The sequence below is a fragment of the Gossypium hirsutum genome, chromosome A02, assembly GCF_007990345.1.
Source record: "Gossypium hirsutum isolate 1008001.06 chromosome A02, Gossypium_hirsutum_v2.1, whole genome shotgun sequence".
Lineage (NCBI taxonomy): Eukaryota > Viridiplantae > Streptophyta > Magnoliopsida > Malvales > Malvaceae > Gossypium > Gossypium hirsutum.
Genome location: NC_053425.1, coordinates 77,931,985 through 77,953,853, shown reverse-complemented (window position 1 = coordinate 77,953,853; position 21,869 = coordinate 77,931,985). Strand labels below are relative to the sequence as shown.

General features: G+C 29.6%; 1 protein-coding gene across 1 annotated transcript; it reads right to left on the bottom strand.

Annotated features, from left to right (window-relative positions):
- Positions 1-13,684: 13,684 nt before the first annotated feature.
- Positions 13,685-19,213, bottom strand: LOC107951947 (uncharacterized). Its single transcript, XM_016887133.2, has 6 exons — positions 18,767-19,213; positions 16,945-17,139; positions 16,396-16,512; positions 16,085-16,234; positions 15,200-15,258; positions 13,685-14,105 (listed from the first exon to the last, which is right to left on the bottom strand). The coding sequence occupies exons 1-6, from the start codon at positions 18,941-18,943 to the stop codon at positions 13,970-13,972; spliced, it is 834 nt and encodes a 277-aa protein (XP_016742622.1). The 5' UTR covers positions 18,944-19,213; the 3' UTR covers positions 13,685-13,969.
- Between the last annotated feature and the right edge of the window lie 2,656 nt (positions 19,214-21,869).

The window sequence follows — 21,869 nt, the reverse complement described above, 5'->3', positions numbered from 1 at the left end:
ATATATATAAATTTTCAATGATTCCAAATATATATAAAAATTATAAAATACAAAAAAATAAAGAAAATTATAAACATATATAAACTCTAAATATATATATGAAATAACTAAATTTTTAACACAAAAATAAAAAAGTTGGGTAGCTTCTGGCTTTCTTATTCATTGTGCTCTGCAAATCTCTTTGATGGTATTAGATAATGCACAATATTCTCAACATTTAATATTAATTAAGTTGAAATTAGAAAATGGTGAACTGAAAAACTCATACAGTGCAAAACCTCAATTGAAAAATGACAACAACAATTTTATGAAATAATGAAAATTATTTAGATGAGATTTTATTCGAAAAATTGAAAAAAAATTTAAATTTTAAGTTAATTGAATTGAGTTATTCGCGTTTTAAGTTTGAGTCGAGTTAAATTTTACAATTTGAATAATTTGAATAATTCGAATAATGGATTGGTGTAAATAGTAGGGGTGAGTAAAACTCGATTCGACTCGAAAAAATCGAAAAAAAATTCGAATTTCGAGTTAAACGAATCGAGTTATTCGAGTTAATCGAGTTATTCGAGTCAACTCAAATTTTTTTTTCGAATTTCGAGTTCGAATCGAGTTGAGTTTTCGAATTCGAATAACTCGAATAATTCGAATATTAAACTATAGTATTTTACATTTTTACCCCAAACTCCCAAACCTTTTTACTTTTCCCTCAAAATTTTTACTCCTTCCTACTTTCCCCCTAAAATTTTTACTCCCCTTCCATCCCAACCCCCCAATCTACCCAAAATCCATTTTCCACTAAAATTTTACTCTCCCATTTACTTTTTCTCAAAATTTTTTATTTTCCCCCATAATTTTTACTCCCTCCCACTTTCCCCCTAAAACTTTTACTTCCTTCCAATCCCACCTCCCATCTCCCCCAAATCCATCCCCCCAATTTTTTTTTAATATTTTCCCTTCAAAATTTTACTCCCTCTATTTACTTCCCCTCAAACTTTTATCACCCAAAACTTTTTATTTTCCCCCTAAATTTTTACTTCTCACCTTTTACTCTCAAATAAAAAATCAAAATTATCCAAAAAAAATCACTAAACATAAATAGTAATAATTTTATTTATATTTACTATTTATATTATTAAATTAAATTTCACATTTTATATTATTTATATTATTAAATTGTTTAGTAATATTGAACATTTATATTAAAATTAAATTATTAATTATGCCATTAAATATTCATGTTAAAATTTTATATTGGTATTCACATTTTATCTTTAAAATAACTTTTATTAAAAAATCATATTTTTACATTTAATATATTTTTTAATTCCAAAATACATAGTGACAAGAATCTAAAGATAATTGAAAAAACTAAGCAAGCAAATAAGCTAACCCGTATATAAAAGATTAATAAATAAATTATGAGGTGATGAAAGTTAATAAAAATTTTGATTAAGGTGGATAAATTTTATTATGATGGGTGACAGTGATTACAAGGACCCAAAATTATTTTTTAAAATTTAACTCGAACAAATAAATTCGATTCGATTCGATTCGATTCGAATTCCATCTCACTCGACTCGATTCGAGAAAATTTCAAATCAAATTAGGATGATAAAATATGATTCGTCAACTCGATTAACTCGAAATTTTTTCATTCGATTAGATTCGATTCGATCGAACGCTCACCCCTAGTAAATAGGGGTAAGTAAAATTTTATTCAATTCGAAAAAATTAAAAATTTTAAGTTAATCGAATCGAATTATTTGAGTCAACTCAGATAAGTAATTCAAGTTTTGAATTCCAATCAAATTGAATTTTACAATACAAATAACTTGAATAATTCGAATAACAAATTGATGTAAATATCACTTTGATCCCTTTTAATTTTGAAAATGAACAAATTAGTTTCTCTTAACAAAAATTATAAAAAAAAACTTCAAAATAATTTTTTTAAATTCAAAATATTTATAAAAATTCTAAAATTCATATTTTTAAAAAACATAATAATTTTAAAAAATCTAATGAATATATAAACAAATTTAAAAGTTTAAAAATATTCTAAAAAAATAATTTTAGAGACCTAAATAAGTTCATTAATTATTCAAGTTTATAATAATAATGTATCTTATTTTTTATTATTTTGCTTTGAAAAAGTTTATATATATATATATATATATATATATGTTTTAAATTTATGTGCTCCAAACATGGAATTAGTTATATTATAACAAGATTTTAATTTTATTTTTGTAGCTTAATAAAATATAATAAAATAAATATTTTATCTTATTATAAGAAGATCTTAGTTATATAATTTTTTATTTAACTCAAACAATTTCACTTGATTCGATTCGACTCAAATTTTATTTTACATGACTCGAAAATATTTCAAATTGAGTTAAGATGATAAAATAGGACTCGTCAATTCAATTAAATAGAGATTTTTTCACTTGATTCGATCAAACACTCACCCCTAGGTTTAAATACCCTTTCAGTCTCTGTCAATTTCAAAAATGTGCAAATTGGTCACTCTCTCAACAAAAATTACAAAAAAAAAAATTCAAAATAATTTTCAAAAATTCAAAATAATTTTTAAAATTCAAAATATTTATAAAAATTCCAAAACATATATGTTTTAAAAAATTATAAAAATTATAAAAATATATAAAGAAATTTAAAAATTTAAAAATTTTCTAAAATAATAATTTTGGGACCTAAATGAGTTAATTAATATTTAAGTTTATCATATTAAAGTATCTTTTTCTTTTCTTTGCTTTGAAAAAGTTTTCAAATAAATATGGTTTCAAATTTATGTACTTTAACATAGAATTAGTTATACTATAACAAGATTTTAATTCGACATGTTTAATTTTTTAATTTAACTCGAACAATTTCACTCGATTCAATTTAACTCGACTTGAATTTCGTTCCACTCGACTCAATTCAAAAATATTTAAATTGAGTTAGGATAATAATATAGGACTTGTCAAGTCGATTAACTCAAATTTTTTTCATTCAATTCGATCGAACGCTCACCCCTAATTTGAACCCAAAGAAAAGAAATTTCATTGTAAAAGTACCGGGGAAGCTTGTACTTAGGGGTGGATTGCATTTTGACCCCTTTACTAAAAATGGGTAAATTGAACCTTATACATTTTAAAATATGCAAATCGGCCTCTCTATTAAATTTTTCTGTTAAATAATGACGTGGAACATGCTAAAAATTATTTTTTATGGGTAAACTATAAAAATAGTCACCCAACTATGACTTTAGTTCTATTTTGGCATCACAACTATTAATTTTTCGATTTAGTTACTGAACTTTTTAAAATTAAATATTTTAGTCACTCTAAGTTGATGTGAGCTTTTTTATTGGTTTAGTAACAAAATTAGCCATTTAATGTTTATCAATTCGATTTTAAATATAAAAAATTCAACAAATTTAGCCCTCAATGTTTACAAAAAAAAATTATTTTTAACCCTTTATAATCCATCGATTAACCCATATGAGCTATTAAAATAAGAAACAGTGCACACTCTTTCAAGTCACTTGCAACAATAATGTTTACTATAATTTAGGATTCACATTGGACTAAATCAATTGATTTGGAACCTATCTGGGATAAATGACTACATTACTCACTGAACATATAACATTTTTCATGTCATGTCCTAAAATATAGGGGGTTAATTGTAAGGAATAATTAAGAAATTACCTAGGTTTGATGGTTAAGTTGTTATTGCACTTCTTAGAGATCATAGGTTCAAACATTTTCTCTCCCCATTTCTTTATTTTTAATTTTCAGCAAACTTGGATGAAAACCACAATGAACAAGTATTATTTGGAGTAAAAACTAAATAAGAAATAGGTCTTAGGCCTAATGGTTAGTATGTCACTCCCCCCTCTAGTTTTCCCAAGTTTGAGCCACTCCATTCTCAAAATTGTTTCTTTTATTTTTCTTTTAATTTTTGACCTAAAATTTTGGGTTATTTACCCTTGTCGCCCGCCCCTAGGGTTTCAAATCCTAACTCTTTAATCATCCTTTTCCTATTAGAATTAGATTTAGTTCTTTATAAATTTTAGTCAAATTCCTTTTCTATTCTCTCTTTATATTTCTTTTCTTTCCCCTTTTCTTTACATCAAGATTTCCATCTAAATTCTAAAAACTATTTTGCTCTCTCAAATCAAATCATTCACCATTCTAACATTTTTCTATCAGCTTGTAATTAAAGTCAACAACACCCCCTAGCTTTGCCAAAAATTGGTAAGTACATCTCGATCCCAATGAATAAATCTTGAATTTTTATAGAATTTATATTCGATGATAATCTTTCAACCCAATTAAACAATCTTTTCCAGTTCTTGACAAATCTCTCTATAATCTTGATAAATCTTGAAATAGATTGTTAACTCATGTAAAAATGTTGTTTGAATGAAATGTTTTAGGTACATCATATCAGATTTGAACATGAGGGATGTTGTTCGGGCTTTCAGTGAAAGGTGTGTGTTCTTTTACAAGTAAATCGAGGCAAACCGTGTCTAGGAATAGGGCTACACGGTCTGCCACATGGGTGTGTGGACCACATGACTCACCACACAGCCATGTGCCCTAGAAACCCTAGTGTAGTTTGTGAACCACACGACATAAACTCTTCCACACGGCTGTGTCTGCCCTGTAGGTTATTTTTGCATTTTCCACATGGCCATAGCCTATTACACAGCCTAGCCACACGACCTATTTCCTTCCACACGACCATGTGACCCCTGTTTTACAATTTTTCCAATTTTTACCAGAAATTTATATGTTTAATTTAGCCCCTGTATATGTCCTGAATAGTTCTTAAGAGTTTTTATTTGCTCAATTAAGTCCCTGATATTGTGCTACTTAGAAATTTGTGATTTAATTATTGAAGTGTTGTAGTTATATCTTATGTGGTAATAGCCCGTTTTCAGTAATGTTCGAAACAGTGATTTCAAGACCATAATTTCAAAGAGTGAATTATTATTTTATTATTTATTTATTGTCTATGGAATTATATTTAGGTTGTATTAAAATTTTGTTAGAAATTTTGATGTTTAAATGATTAATTAGGTAAAAATGACTAAATTGTAAAAAGTGTAAAAGATGAGTTCTATTAGTTAAAAAGTTCAAATGGCTATGGAAATGAACGCTAATGGACTTGAGTGATAAATATACCAATTAAAGGGTTAGTGGATGTGTATGGACTATGTTTTATTGAAATTATTGATAAATGATAAGGGTAAAGTGATAATTTAATAATTAAAAATAAAATCAAGTAAGAAAAGATGAAAACAAAGTTATCATCTTCATGCTTTTGTCATTTTAGAGTGAAATTTACCATTGAAGAGGATAAAAGCTTCGGTTTTGATTTTTTCTTGCATGGTATGTGTATTTGATCTCATTTTTAATAATTTTTATGTTTTTGTGTTTGTTTTGGCTTAATCTAACTAGTCTGGGGGTTAATTTTGCAAAACTGTTGAAGGTGGAGGGACTTTCCATGAATGTTTTTGAATAGGTTTAGATTTTATTTGATGGATTGTTTATCTTTTTTGTAAAATAGACAAGTTTTGTTTAAGTGATTTTTGGTGAAATTACATTTGGGGATTTATTTGTGAAAATAGTAAAATTTCATGTTAAAATTATGATATGTTGGTTTAAGTGAGTTGGTAAAGTCCCTATGAAAATTGATTATTTAGTATGGAGGATTAAATGGTTAAATTTCAAGTTATGAGCTTAATGACTAAATTGTGAAAAGTTAAAATGTTAGGGGCAATTTTATAATTTTATATAAATATGAACTATGGATTAAATTGAATACTAGAAGTACTTAATTGATTGAAATTATCTATTTAGATCAAGATAAACCATATTCGAACTTAAATCGAGGAAAAGCTAAAGCTTCGAATTAGTTCGACTATACTACTACACCTTAGTTATCGAGGTAAGTTTGTATGAACTGTGATTGTTTTAATGTTAGCTAAATTGAATGTTTACTATTTTTTTAATATAAATGAATTATATATAAATGTATCCATGCTATGATGAATTGACGGATAACGAGTCCCAGTTGAATCGTAAGAATTCTTATAATACGAATGACATGTTAGGGATTTCATGTTTCGAGTGTTGGTCTTGAATGCCCTACCGATGGCTGCGGTCCTACATTTGTTGCGGATTCTCCACAGCTCATGTGAGCATCGTGTAGTTTACATTCTGACCCACAGCTCGTGTGAGCAATAATGTAAAAGGAAAGGTTATGGTTATATGTAAAGGCACATATGTGTGAGCTTTTCTGAGTATCTGATGTAATTCTAGATGGTTCAACGGGTAAGAAAAGGGAAATGAAATGGTAAGTATGCAAATGGAATGAATCATGATCTTATGGCAACATTGATGAGTTAAATGTTATGTATATATAGGGTAAACTACACATCTTGTGGTTGATTTCATAAATATCATGAACAAGTATACTAACTTGTGAATTTGACGATGTTGTATAGGCTTTTACTAAGCTTATGGCATTAGTAATGATTTATACTCAATCTATGAATTGTATTATTAGAAGTGATAAGTTATGTTTAAAGTTTATACGAGCTTACTAAGCACTTGTTGCTTACATAGTTATTTTACTTTATTTTATAGATTATCGGAAGCTTGCCGGAGACCTATCACACTATCTAGTAGTTAATTTGGTAGATTTTGTGTATTCTAGCCAAGGTTAATAATGGCATGTATAGGTTTTTTTTGTAATGACATTTTGAGAATGTGTTAATGGTGATTTGGTATGTTTATGCTTTGAAGTTTATGGTTGATTTGGTACACTTTAATGCCTTACCAAGCTTTGTGAAATTGGTCACTTTTAAGTGCATGTATTAAAGTTCTTTTGGTATGTTTGTAATGGCTTGATAATGGTCTATTGTGATATGTTTGATAGTTAATTGAACTAGGCTAATATGCTTGGAAATATGCATTCTTGACTTGTTTTGGTAAGTGATGTTTTTGATATATTTGTGGTGCCTTTGAATGACATATTGGTTAGGTGAATTAGATTGTTTGAAATGGCATATCGGTTTAAGGACAAAATGCATATGAATGAATGGTTTGTAATATGTTTAGTTTATTTAAATGCTATGATTTTGATGGTTTTATGATTATATGGTAATGCTCTGTAACCTTAATCTGACGACTGAGATAGGTTAGGGGTGTTACAACTGTCCTTGTGAAACAGGTAAACTGTTACTGTTAATATTATCACCATCCAATTGAATATCTGTTAAAGCATGTAAATTGCTAATGATGAATCGAGTACATGTTAAGCATGATTACTGTTAGTGTTGATTTATTCTATTACAAAGCATGCCTTATTGCATTACATGGGGTGGGATGATATGTACGGAGGAAGAGTGATCGTTTAATAATCTGTAAATAATGTGGTTCAATCACGAGCCAAGTGGTAGTTTGTTTAATATGAAAATATGTTAGACACTCACAACAAGTAGTAGTAATTGTAAATATGTTTTAGCCATAAATATTGGTTGTTTACCCACAAATTTTACACCCAGTGACAGTTTTTATCTGCAATTATGTTGTGTATCCACAACAAGTGGAATTTTATCTACAAATCAATGGTGGTTTATCCACAACCCGGAACTACAAGGTTGGATGAGTTTTGGGAAACTCATAGTGTGGTGTGTAGTAGTGGGGTAGGACCTTTTTTCTGATAAATTGCAAGTGCATTGCCATTCATGAGCATGTGCATACATAAACTATGGATTCTGAAATATTATGATATTGATGTGTTGATCTAAAGAATTGGTACTCTGAATCACTATATGAGTGTGATCATTCTGAGACTTGCTATATTGTATGAGTCATCTATTGTTCGCATTCATTTTCTTGTAATGGAACTTACACTTAGCTTCATGGTTCACTTTCTTTTTATTTCTATCTCTACGAATAACTTACCCAGTTAGGATGCGAACACGATATTCGAAAGGTCTCAACTCAGTTTCGTTTATTAAAATATTTTTGATATCTTTATTAATCAAAGATTATATTATTTTATTTTATACTGTGGCATAAGACTTGATTTTAGGGTTTATTTAGCATGCATGGTATTTGAAGTAAATTTAAGATAAGAAACATGGATTTAGAAATTAATTTTGCATAAAATTAATTTTGATTTTACTTAATTAAAAATAAGTTGAAAATCACTTTTCCACTGCTGGATTATCAATAAATTTTGGAAGAATAATTAAATTGGAAATTAACTAAGTTTTCAAAAGTAGTCATGGTTACAAGGCAAATGTTTTACTTAATCATTTTTGTTAACTCGTGAGTTTTTCTGAAATAGGCTAAATTTTATTTTAAGATAAACAAATATATTAAAATGACTATTTTATAAACCTCGATAACTTATTGGGCCATTTCGGTGGCCAATGTAATCTTCCGAATTCGGGCCTAATGTTTAGCTCGGGTTGGAGAGATTACATTTCATGTCTTTATTTTCTTTTAGATCTTAATTTTTTTTTGTGTTTTATCCCAATTTTTTAAAGTTCTTTTGCAAGTGACTTAAAAGAGGGTACTTGTTGCAAGTCTCAAGGCCCAAAATAGGGCTCATAAACGTGATGGGCTCAAATTTCCTCAAGGCCCAATAACAAGGTTGAAGGCCAAGCAAATCCAAGCAAGATTGAACGGGACATTCCAAGACTTCGTTACCAAGGCCCTAGATGCGCACGCAATCGAAAAAGAAAATTAAGATTCAATTTTTTGTTTTCAAGAAAATCTAGAAATTGAATCTTAGTCCAATTTTACTATTTCGGACAATTTTAAGAATCACGAAAATTAAGATTTAAAATCTTGGAAATCTTGGTCCAAGAAACTGAATTTTGCAGCCAAGGCGCATTGGATTTCATGTACGAACTTGAACGAGCCAATTTTAAGAGCAAACGAATCACAAGACCAAATTATTGAAAAAATGGCCTATTAAGATATCTACAAGCCTATCCTGAAGTTTGGAAAGTAATTTAATTAAATATCAGGCCAAATTATCAAAGTGGCCCAAATTGTAAATTATTTAAACTAAAGGTCCAATTTTATTTTAATAGGTGGATCATCATGTAAGAATTCAGCCCAAAGAGCCCATTTAATTCCTTTGGCTTAATTCTTTTGGTTGAATTCTCATTAAAAGTCCACACTTAGAATTTTTTTTTATTTGATGAGTTATCATGTTAGTTATTCTATTAGGGTTAAGAAAACTTATTTTAGAGGCCTATAAGTAGCATGGACGTTCACCCTTATACATACACAATCTTTCAGGTTGTGGGAATCATCTTCAAGCCTTTTCTTGCCAAGATCTCTTTCTTGGAGAAGGAATTAGAGCCTTTGAAAGGAGTTGTGGATTTTTAATGTTTCCAAGGTTTCTTATGATGTCATCTTATCTTTTCTATCCTTAATTTATCGGTTCTTACTGTTTTGGCTTGCTAATTTTATTATTTTTCGTTTTAGGTTAAAGTTGCTTCAAGAAAGATGTTCTCCTAAATTGTTCCATCAAGAAACACATCAAAGTTAGGAGTTTTAACCCTTTCTTGTTAATTCAAACATTCTTGCACAAAACAATTTACTTTTGTTTTTAAAATCACTTCTAACAAATTTGTTTGTGTTTTGTTTTTCTAGATCTGGTTAGGGCATTTTCTTAAGGTCCAAGGACGGTTTTTTTCCATCCAAAAAACCCTAATTCATTCTCTATTGGACTCTTTACCAGCCGGTTCATCTTTCTTTTGTTTTAATTTCATTTGACTCTCCTTTGTGACAACTAATCTGTTTTCGTTGTTTCTCGTTTCAGTTTACATTCGTTTGGAGATCTAGGATAAATCCGTGACTTTGACAAACTTTACGATTCGCTTACGCATTCATCCACATAATTATTTATTAGTACTCTTTTTCTTATTTTAATATCTCACATGCATTAGTCGTTGAGATAGAAAAAAACTCGAATCCAACAGGTTTCGAGCCGATTTGACCCGATAGGGTCAATTTTTTTATTGAAGTCGGTGGTCAAGGCTAGGCAGGTTAATTTTTAAAAATAGTGTAGTCGGCTCGAGATTAGGTTTAAAATGAAACCACCCAACCGCACCCTGCCTTAATTAATTAACATTAATTAATTAAAAAATCCCTAAATTTTATCACTACAAGTCTTATTCTAGCGTCTCTATACTAGTCATATTTTCTATCTTCTTAATTTAATAATTTATTAAAGGAACCTTTGTTCTTTTTTTTTTGTGTGTGTGAGTGTTGTAATCACAACATGCGTATAAATATACATTACCACACAACTCCATAGATAAATCATTAAACAAATCTAATAGAAAATTGTGCCAAAATCTTTCATTTAAAAAATAATAATTAATCACAAATTGAGTCGGATTGGATCGAAGTTGAGTATACTATTAATTTTCAATTTCGAGTTCAAAGTGGGTTAATTTTTTTTTAATGTCGAGGTTAGGACGGGGTGGGCAAATAATTGCCCAGCCCCATTGCCATCGCTAGTTAGCCAATGGGTTATAAAGGGCTAAAAATGAATTTTTTAAAAATATATATTTTAAAAAATTTAGAGTTAGGACTAAATTGGAAATTTTTTTAAATGTTGAGGGCCAAATTTATTGATATTTTTTTTAGAATTAGAACTAAAATGACAAATTTTGCAAACAATAAGGGCTAATTTTTGTTGATTTTTTTATATTTAGGATCAAATTGATAGAACGTGTAAACATTGGAGGGCTAATTTTGTTACTAAACCAATAAAAAAGCCCACATTAGCTCAAAGTTATTAAAATATTTAATTTCGAAAAGTGTAGTGACTAAATTGAAAAAAAAATTAATAGTTAAGTGACCAAATAGAATGAAAGACATAGTTGAGTGACCATTTTTATAGTTTACTAATAAAAAAATAAATTTTAGCATGGAAATGTCATTATTTAATAGAAAATTTTAACGAAAAGGCTAATTCGAATGTTTCGAAATGTATAATGGTTAATTTGTCTATTTTTCAGTAGAAGAGCCGAAATGCAATCCACCTATAAATATAGAAACTTCATGATACTTTTATCAAATTTCACTGGTTGTTAAAATTCTTCCATTTTTCAAATCTAATGTGATGCTACTTTACAACTAGAAAACAAAAACCCAGAAAATGTATCATGAGACGTTACAAGTTAGTACAATGAGGAAGAATCTTACCCTTACCATTTGTCATTCATCTTTCATGCAAGGCTCTGCAAATCCAAATTAAAGAACTCACAGTTCAAAGCAGACATTGAATTTTGTGAGTTTAATTGTTAGGTTAATTTCTTTTAAATGAAATGAGAATTTGAAATTATGATTTAAGCTTTGGTAAGTTAATGTCTAATATGAATTTTAGCCTATTTTTATTATTTGGGTCATGTTCTTTTGATATTAAATGTTTTGGGCTTTGACCCATTTTATTTTATTATACAATTAAATATTTTTTTATTATAATTTATTAAGCTACAAAAATACAAAAAAATGGAAAAAAAAATTCAACTTTGTAAAAATAGAAATCGACCCCTCTAAGTTTATAATTTTACAATTTGATCCTAATTACTAGCTTATTTGTCACCTGCCCCATCACTGCCATGCTCCTACACACTACCACCTCCCATTATCCCATCCACCACGCCCCTAACCCTGTCACACCGCCCTACTTTGCTAGCACTACCGCCCACCCTCATTCCCTTTAAAAATTTACCATCTTCACCATATCAAGGGCCCTCTCTATCTGTAGACCCTTTTCATTCATCTCACACGAACCAATCAACCATCATCACTTTCACCCGCTCCCCTACCATTCTTCTCTCATCTCTCAACATTCTTACCCTTTCCCACTCACTCTCACTAACCATCCAATCCTCACAACAACTCACTACACCACCTTACTCAATCATCGTCTAACCCAACACATCCCTCTTTGCCATTGTTTCCTTTGACTCTTATGCACCACTCCCACCTTTCCAAACCCCATCAACAGCCAATCGACCACCTCACCACACTCAAAACCATCACTCGTTCTAAGCCATTCAACTAAAACCATCCTATGGAAGCTATTATAGCAGGCAAGTTTCACTAGAGGTAAGTAGCTCTCCCAACTACCTTCAAATTCAAGTATACAACTATATAACATGTCCTCAAGAATCAGAATCACTCTCTTAGATTGGCCATCAATTTGAGAGTGAAAAGCATGTTGGAATTCAACTTGGTATCCAACGCTTTGTATAACTTGCCCTAGAACCTAGAAGTGAAACTCAAATCCGTATATGAAATTATAGAGGAGTAGTCAACCCTTACCAAAATAAAATGAGCAGACTTTGCCAATCTATCAATAATAACCTAAATTGAATTTTTTTTCTCGAGGTCAATAGCAAACCAACTACAAAATTCATGGTCACTCATTCTCATTTCCACTCAAGTATCGAAATGGGTTGCAACAATCTTAAGGGAACTTGATGCTCAAACTTTTACTTGTTGGCATACCAAACACTTGGCTATATATTCGGTGATGTCCTATTTTATTCTCGGCCACTAGTAAAATGGTTTCAAATCATTATACCTCTTGTTACTTCCCTAGTCGATAGCATAAGAACTATGGTGAGCTTAAATTGAATTTTTTTTTCTCGAGGTTAATAGCAAACCAACTACAAAATTCATGGGGTCACTCATTCTCATTTCCACTCAAGTATCGAAATAAGTTGCAACAATCTTAAGGGAACTTGATGCTCAAACTTTTACTTGTTGGCATACCAAACACTTGGCTACATACTCGGTGATGTCCTATTTTATTCTCGGCCACTAGTAAAATGGTTTCAAATCATTATACCTCTTGTTACTTCCCTAGTCGATAGCATAAGAACTATGGTGAGCTTCTCAAAGACTATTGTTTCAACTCCGTATCATTCGAAACACATAACCTCTTTTGGAAGTATAAACTTTCGTCTTCACCTAAAGTGAACTCACAAGTCTAACCTTCCTCAACAAGTTTCCATTTCAGCAGCAATTTTCAACAAGAGCATAGAGAAAAACACAATAATTTTTAGGACTAAAAGTGAAGAAATAGAGAATAGAAGAAAAACTAATTAAAGGATAACCAAAATTCGTTGGTAGATACGCACCTACTAGTTGATATTCTATACCAACAACTTGAGAGTTGCAAGAAAAAATTTAAATAAAAGAACATCTGGACAGAAATGGAGCAACAAGTATTCCATAGCACTAGCCTATATTATTCATGTCAATTTTAAATTTATGATTTTGTTGAATAGAGGAATATAAAAAGTAATTAGAAAAAAAAAAGAATGATTAAACCCAATGAACAAAGGTAAGAAAAAAATTTTGGAAAAAATATTTTCATGAGAAGTAAATCCTTCGAAAGAAAAAAAAAACGAAGATATTCCTCTGTAAATGACAGTTGTTACCCGATCTACTGATAGAAAGACAAAAGTTAGACAAATTGAGGTAATATTGCAAGAATACTATTTTATCTATTCCTTCTGGGCATGAATAAGCCACTCATCAGGGCTATGTCAGCCCGTCCGTAATAAGCAAAATAATAAGCCAAACAAAGGAAAAATAGTTAGCCCAACGAATAAAAGGTTGGAATGCATAACCCATTACATTCAACCAACACAACTTTCCAAATATCCAACTTATTTTAACCATTAATGCACAACAAAATGCATTTATAATTATTTCCTTCCAATATTCAATGAACCAATAAGAAATCCACTTCACCTGCAATGAGAGGAGGAGCAAACTAGCCCCCCATTCTCATTGTTGACTCTACAGAGGGGAAAATGGTTAACCAATATGTATAATTTACAGGCAAAAGCTCTGTCTCTAAATGATTTATATAGACATTAGAAGGCAATCTTTCAGTCCAGGTAAAAAAGAGTCACAATTTTTCGGAGATTCTTGGCTTCTTGGCATGTTTCCATCAACAACTTGCTATCATGGAAGGCAAAGCAAATGACTTGCTGTACATGTGAAATGATGTCCCTATTACACAGCCTGCAAATTTGACCATAGATATATATAGCATGTAAGATGGATTTTTGTCAGCTAATCAAGATTTCCCAATTGCAAGAAACTATAGCAACTCATGCTATGAATGTTTCTTGCATGTAAAACTTAGGTATACCGTAGTTGGCTTCACCAATTCACAAGCAAAATGTTGGCTCAATAAAAGACAGTGCATGTGAAAAGCTGGATAGTCTTCAAGCAAGTTACTGAACAAGTTTTGCTGACTTAAATCAGACACTGCTTGCACTGATTGATTTACTTTATTTCTTGCACTGTTTTATGGGTTGATATTTTGTATTTATGTTAGGCTATATATATAGTCTTACCAGTTTACCAAGTACAAGACAATGGAGGGTGATGTCTGCTATTATTAGTTCACCGCAGCTTATGATGATGAACTGAATATCACTGAAACTTACTTCTCTAGGCCTCTTTAACACATTACAGATAATTGTTTCTCTATGCCTGTATTGTTCCTCTGTTCCACTCTTGCTTCCCTCTTTTCCATCCAAATTATAACCAGTTGCCTCATTTCTCTCACTCGCTACCCCTTCATCCCATGGCACCAAACTAGGTGTATAATGGCAATCTATAACCCAGCAATAATAATTTAGCACAAGCTAGCACTGAATTCTCCAGTTTCCCATTGGTAGTCCATTAGCTTAGAAAAATATCTCAGCTGTCTTCATATACAGGCTTGACCTAAGTCAAACAGAATAGCGACTAAGCTAACTTGACAGAAGTCAAACTAATTGGTGACCTACATGGTAAAGATTACTGTATCACATAAAGTGAAGTTAGAATCGGCAGAATTATGGGTTTCCACTAGTTATCCAATGCTTACCAAAGCTTTCAAGCTCGGTATGAATGAAACCCGGTCAAAAGAACTGCTTGGGAAACCACCTTATCATGCAACCATGTAACAAAGCATCTCACGAAATTACCGCCTTTAAGTTAATAGAATGTTCTCCATTGAGATCTTATCACAATGTCATTATTATTAACTTGAAACCTAAATCAATGACCAGTTCCACCAGGAGGAGTGCTGAAAGTATGATTAAAAGAATAAAGTTATGACAAACCTGCTGGCTTCTATCAAAGGTAGATGATCATTATAGGGCTTCTCTATCACAGTTTGCACCTGAAAATTTGAGAATAAAACATCAAACCACCCCTAACAGAAATATGCAATGTCAGTTTCACCTTCACAATTAATTTGAGATCTTCAGTAGCACATGTTTGAAACATCCAATTAATAATGTTTAACGATCTAACTGTACAGAAGGCATTGAAACTCTTCATTACAACCACTGGCTCCCAGGGTTTGGAGCATGGTGGCCACAATCTTCTATAAAGCAATAAAATCTGGGCAAAAGCAACTTAAAATTCTGTTTAGCATCTATGCCCCATCACCTAAGCCAATATCATAAAATGAACTTGTCCAATAAAAATTTTGAACACTAATGACCCTAAAGAACTAAAGTTTTCAATATTGCATACAATAATAATTTATTACATGGTGCTCGATACAAAAGCCTAGGACTGGAGAAAAACAGTCAGACTAAATACTCGAGAAATGAACTGTGGCCACAAGCCACATTCCACACTGGCCACTGAGAGTGCAATAATTCAACCCAGTATAAGACTGTTTTAGAATGACACCAACAGCAGCTCGATTTATAACTTTCAGTGATTGACCAGCAGTATCCCATCAGTAACCCTCAACATAAGAACTGAACATGTTACAGCTTGAGCAAAATGAGCTAACAGCATAGCCTCTTTGGTTACAAGAAACTGGTCATGAATTTTCAATAGAATCTGCTATGGATATATAAAGCAACATGTTTACTTATTAGACAAACAGATCTAACAAAATGCAAAGGAATTAGCAGTGTCAGATGAAGCCATAACAAACCAATGGCACAAACAAGCTTCTTAAGAATGGCTTAAATGCTATTATCACATACCTTTTCCAACAATTCCTGACTCTCAGGAGGTTGTTTCTTCAAGCTCTGTGGCAATATTACTGTAAGCAACTCTGGTTTCTCTGCTCTTAAAGCACCTCTGATGACAGCTGCATTAGTACCTGATGCACCTGATGTGAAAATATGGTTTTTCTGCAAGCCATGTTAGCAGCAAGGTCAAAACAATTCTAGGAGGAAAAGTGTATATTTTCTGGGAGAAAAAAGACAGTGAGACTTGAATATTGCAGCAAGTATCCATTGTGTTGTGCGACTTATAGCAAAGGATAAATAAAAACTAGAATCATGGCACTCACAGTTATAACTAATGCATAACTAAGAATCTCAATGAGCTCTTGGTGCATAAATCCCATATTCCGAGTTCCAAAAAACCCAATAGATCTAGGCCCTTGTTGCTGAATTGCTAATAGCTCCTGCATAGTTGCATGACCACATATAGAAGTTAGCAGTCAAAAAAAATTCCAAAATACTAAAATCAGTAAATGTTTTCAAGCTGCAGCGAAGACCTTGGCTAAGGCATGAATTACATATCATTTATGTAAAAGGCCAATATTAGATAGCCAAAGATCCTCGGATCATCAAGTTGTAATTAAATCAGATACATTAAGTTAAAGAAATAGTGTAACCAGACTTTCATTTCACAAGCTATCAAAGTTTCTTGGAGAGCTGTATATCATAAAACAAGGCTCTTAGAATGGTATGCGGGTAAAAACATTTGTAAAAAATCCATTATAAGCACAGGCAAAGTAGTGGTATCCATTGTACAGGCTCAGTTCTTTACTGGAATCTACATAATAAAAATGCGTAGAACTTAAGTGCTATTTTCCTGCATAAAAATCACATACCTGCAAATAATCTACATCAGGAACCGGTTTCAACTTTGAAACCGCAACTGCCCCTGATCCTTCCACAATAGATTGGACTTGTGTAGGAATCTGCATCCCAGTATCTTCATCAGAACTAACTAAGCAAACTGCATTCTCCTCTTCATATCTATAGCCATCCATCTCTTGATCTCTTCTTGTATGCGCACAAATCCACTAAACCAGTACATAAAAACAGAATCCCTGACAGTAAATCATTAGTGAAAACTAACTGCCCACAAAGAGTGGTGATCAGCCATGAGCTCAGACTATAATTTTGAGAGATTCTGAAAATTGAGCATCCTTCAATTAAAATTAGTGAAAAAGAGATGCATTTACATATGGCAGATCATTCAATTTTAACAGATTCAACAACTTGGATGGAATATCTGCTGTCGAAAACTTCATATGGAAATTTTCAAAACAAGAATGTGATGTAGATTAGATTGGAGTAACCAGTTATTACTAATATAATGAATACAAGAACATTGATCACTTAGATACAAATTTTACAAAGTTAAGTACCGAATGAATCCATAAACAATGCAAATATTTCTTGCCCTAGAAACTTAAAGATCAGCTTTAACAAGCAAGAACCTCATGGGGCATTTGCATAAACAAATTAGGGTATTGGTTTACTCTTCATTACCTTATTATAGGATCTTAATTAAATACAATATGCAAGATCGATGCCTAAGAAATATCCTCTGTCAAGCAAATGAAAAATTCCTGACAATCTACACCCAGGATTACACATGTTTTTCAGTAATTCATTCGGAAAATATGCAAATTTAGAGGCAATAATCAGATAAGAAAGTAGCGCTGACAAAAATATTTTGCCAGCCTGCATTCAACCACAAAATTGCTGACAGAAATCATTTTCTCTTATTTTCACAGAAAGAATGTACTTCTCTGCTTTCTTTCTCAATATTTATCTTCCTCTCAGTGAGATACTCCACATTACAACCAACCTTAAGTAATTACCTTCCAACAGAAACTAAAACATTTGGAGTGGAATCGAATCTAATTCAGTCCTTGACAAAGATGCCACAAACGAATAAAACCAGTACGGGATTGTACAAACATATCTGCTGACCCTTTCCAACCAAGTTTCTATTTTATTTGAGGGGCAATTCCTCACGCTCTCCAATGGTAACAAACCAGCCCACCATGTTGAGAAAGAAATGATATTATTAATTATCACCAGAAGAGCAGATGATTTTGTCCCCAATATTAATATATATAAATATTCTTTTGCTTAAAATATTTTGACTTCCAAATTAATATCTGCGTAGAGATACATCATGTAAAAACATGTATCAAAGGTAAAAGCGAATAACAAATCTAAATAGACCTACCTTCATTGAACACCCTTGCAATTTCCCACCCAAAAATACAACTATATCTACATCAGAAGCAGAGATCTATGTGAAATCACATTCATTGACAACTCCTGTTCGGGTTGAAGATACTAATATAAACTTAGTGTTAATAAATTCTTTTTTTCTCTCAGAAACATGTTACAATTCTCAGACAGACAATGCTACTTCCTCGCCATTTTTCAAAATTCTCTTGAGCGGATAATCAATCCAAATGACATGTTCAGAAATTACATGAATGACTCCATAGATTCATAATTCAGCCAGTCAGTTAGGATTTAAATAAATAACAAAACCTTCGATAGATATCAATTAAAAGAAAGAAGGAAGCAGAAAATTGAACAACACAACTTCCAAAAGGTTAATATTCCAATGAAGAAAACAGAAATCAGAACTTGAAAAGGGAAAAACTTCAATGAGAATACCTTTTTCTTGGAGAAAAAATGTGGGTTTCTTCTGAAAGTACATGAGTGATGAGAAGAAGAGGAGAAAGTAAAATTAGGGTTTGCAGAAGAGAGAAAAGAAGTGTAATAAGAAGAAGATGGAATTCTGGTTGGAGTTGTTAAAGGCAACAACAACTTCATTGGTAAAGTTATGCTCATTTGCTTATTATTAGCTGATTATTCTGATTGTTCCTTTCCTTCAGTCTTTCTGGGCTGCCTTTTCTTTACTGCCTCTAATTCTTGAGATTTTCCTTTTTTATATATTTTTTCCTCATAGAAAGTTTAGAGAAAGTTGGGAAAAAGTAGAAAAAAACCGAAAGATTTTCTTTGGGGAAATTAGATTTAGTGTGGAATAATAATTAAAATTACTGTTTTGTGTGATTTCTATAACTTATATCTTTCAAGTGTATGGTTAGATATTTTATTCATGGCGTAATATGAAATGTACCTCTAAACGTTTATAGTTTTGTAAATTTCACGCTTATTTTTTTTAAGTTAAATTTGACTCTCATCAGTTAAATTTGACTACTAATATTTTAAAATTAAGTCATATTAATTTTTTTATTGAAAATATTTACTAAAATTTTTATTTTTTAAACATGACAACCTATATGACAATTAACAAGTATTTTATGTTTATTTTTTTTGAATTTTTACGAACTTTTTATAAATTAATTTTAAATTTAAATTTTTAATATTTTTATAATTTTTAAATTATTTTTTGACATGACGTATAATAGAAATATTCTTATGTTAGCATGAAATACACGTGGATTATTACACTAACATCATTAAAATTTTAATGTTTTAATTAATATTTTTGTTGAAGAAAAGCATTTTGACTTTTTAAAAAAAGTTTATGATCAAATTTAACTAAAAAATAAATAAATAATTGAGGGTTAAATTTATCATTATACCTTATTTATTGGGTGGACATAAAAATATTTTTTAAAGAGTCTTCTTTTATTTATTTATTTTAGATATAAAATCAATTCTGGTCCTAAAATTGGTAACTTTTACTATTTTATTTCTGATTTTTTTTATCCATAATAGTCCTTAAACTTGGATTCTATCAAATAATTTAGTATTTTTTTAACATCGTCCAGAGGTGATGAGTTACATTATGAAATAGTTTCACATCATCAATTGAAATTAAAAAAATTAAAAACATATAAAATTGAAAATTATAAACATAAAAACTAATTTTCTTACTCATGGGATCCACGAGTTTATTGTATATATAAATAAAAATATAATTAGTAAAATTGTGTAATTGTTTTCAACATCCATACCATTAATGAAGACCAAATTTTAATAAAATTATACTGAGGTTTTTAAATTTTTTTACTAATATATTTATTTTTAAACAGAAAATGTTTATATAATTTATTAATTTTTAATTTTATAAAAAAACCATTAAAAGGATAATAATTGCTAAAATGTTTGCAAATATTAATATTATATTTCAAAATGGTTTAGAAATCTAAAGTAAAATTTCATGTTGAAGGTGTAACATTATCATTATTTGACTTGTATTTTTAATAAGAGAAAATATAAAATTTTGACTAAATAGTAATTAAGAATGTTCAATAATATGCAATAACATCCTCGCAAATGAGTTTGACAAATGTAAACTTAAATTTTAAATAAAACAAAATTTTGCTTTTCTAATACCAATTGCTTTATTGTGAGAACATAAAATATTTTTACAAACTTAATTTTTCTAAAAAAAATGTTTTTAATGTGGCATAACTTTTTTATAAAAATTTTATTTAATATAAAGATATTTTATAATTTTAGATAAAAAATTAATTTTTAAATTGTTATTTATTTATTATTTTGAAAATTTAAAATAGTTTTTCAGAAATATATTTTAAGATTAATGTGTATATATTACAGTAAATACTTATTTTTTTATTTTTATAAAAATTATTATTTAAATAATTAATTTTAAATTCAAATTTAATTTTTTATTATTTTAAAAGTTTTATGATAATTTTATATTAAAAATATGGTGCTGCTTGATTTCAGGGCTTATATTTGAATCATTATTTTCAAATTAAAAAACTTTATCTATTTAATTATATTATACAAAAAAAGGTTTTTTTTTAAAAAAATATGTTCTAAAATATATGAACCTTTTATTTTAAAAACATGTTTTTTTTTAATTTTCCTTTCGTAATTTTAAATCAGTTTGAAAAAAAAAATAATCTTTTAATTTCAAAAATTCCTTTTTTAATCAGTATTTTAAATATTCCTACAAAATAGTATTTGAAATAATATTTTAAAATGTTTTAAGATTTAAATATTGAAATATATTAAGAAATAATTTTGTTTGAAAAATAGTCTTTAAAATATTTAAATTGTTTGAACATTATCTAAAAAGAATTCAATCATCTTTCACAATTTTTTAAAAAAAATTCTTGTTCTTATTTGTATAAATCAAAACTTAAAAATACGAATACAAGATCAAAATGTAAATTAAACCAAAATCTTAAAGGTTAAACATGAAGTTGATTTGAAGTTACAAAGTTAAGAAATTCTTTTATATATAAAAGTCAATTCATATATATAATTACCAATTTTAAAAAGTTTTAATTTAAAATATTTAAAGGATGGAAGATTAAAATGTGTGTTACTATCTAAATTGTAAAAACTCTTTTTTTTCTTTACTCGATTAGAAATTAGCATTAATATCTTGTCATCTTATCATAAATAAATAAGATTTAATGTTTAATATAATAATTTGCTTTTAATTTTTTTTAATTATAGATGTCATTTTTCATTTTATGGTCTAAGATCAATTTTGTTCAAGTAAGGGTGATATTTAAATAAAGTCTTATTAACAAAGACGACTCAAGAATTTAAATTTGATTTAATGCTCAGCGGAAAAAATCTATTTCCACTCATTCCAATCACTTGATGATGTGTCAATAATATAAAAAGTCAAATGTCAACAATTTGAGGAATTATTTTATGAACCCTCATTTCCATATCATTTATGGTCCCTACCAATTAAAAAATAAATTCATTATCTTTTTCACATTAAATGTACAATTAGTAAGAAAAGATTGTAGATGAGGTG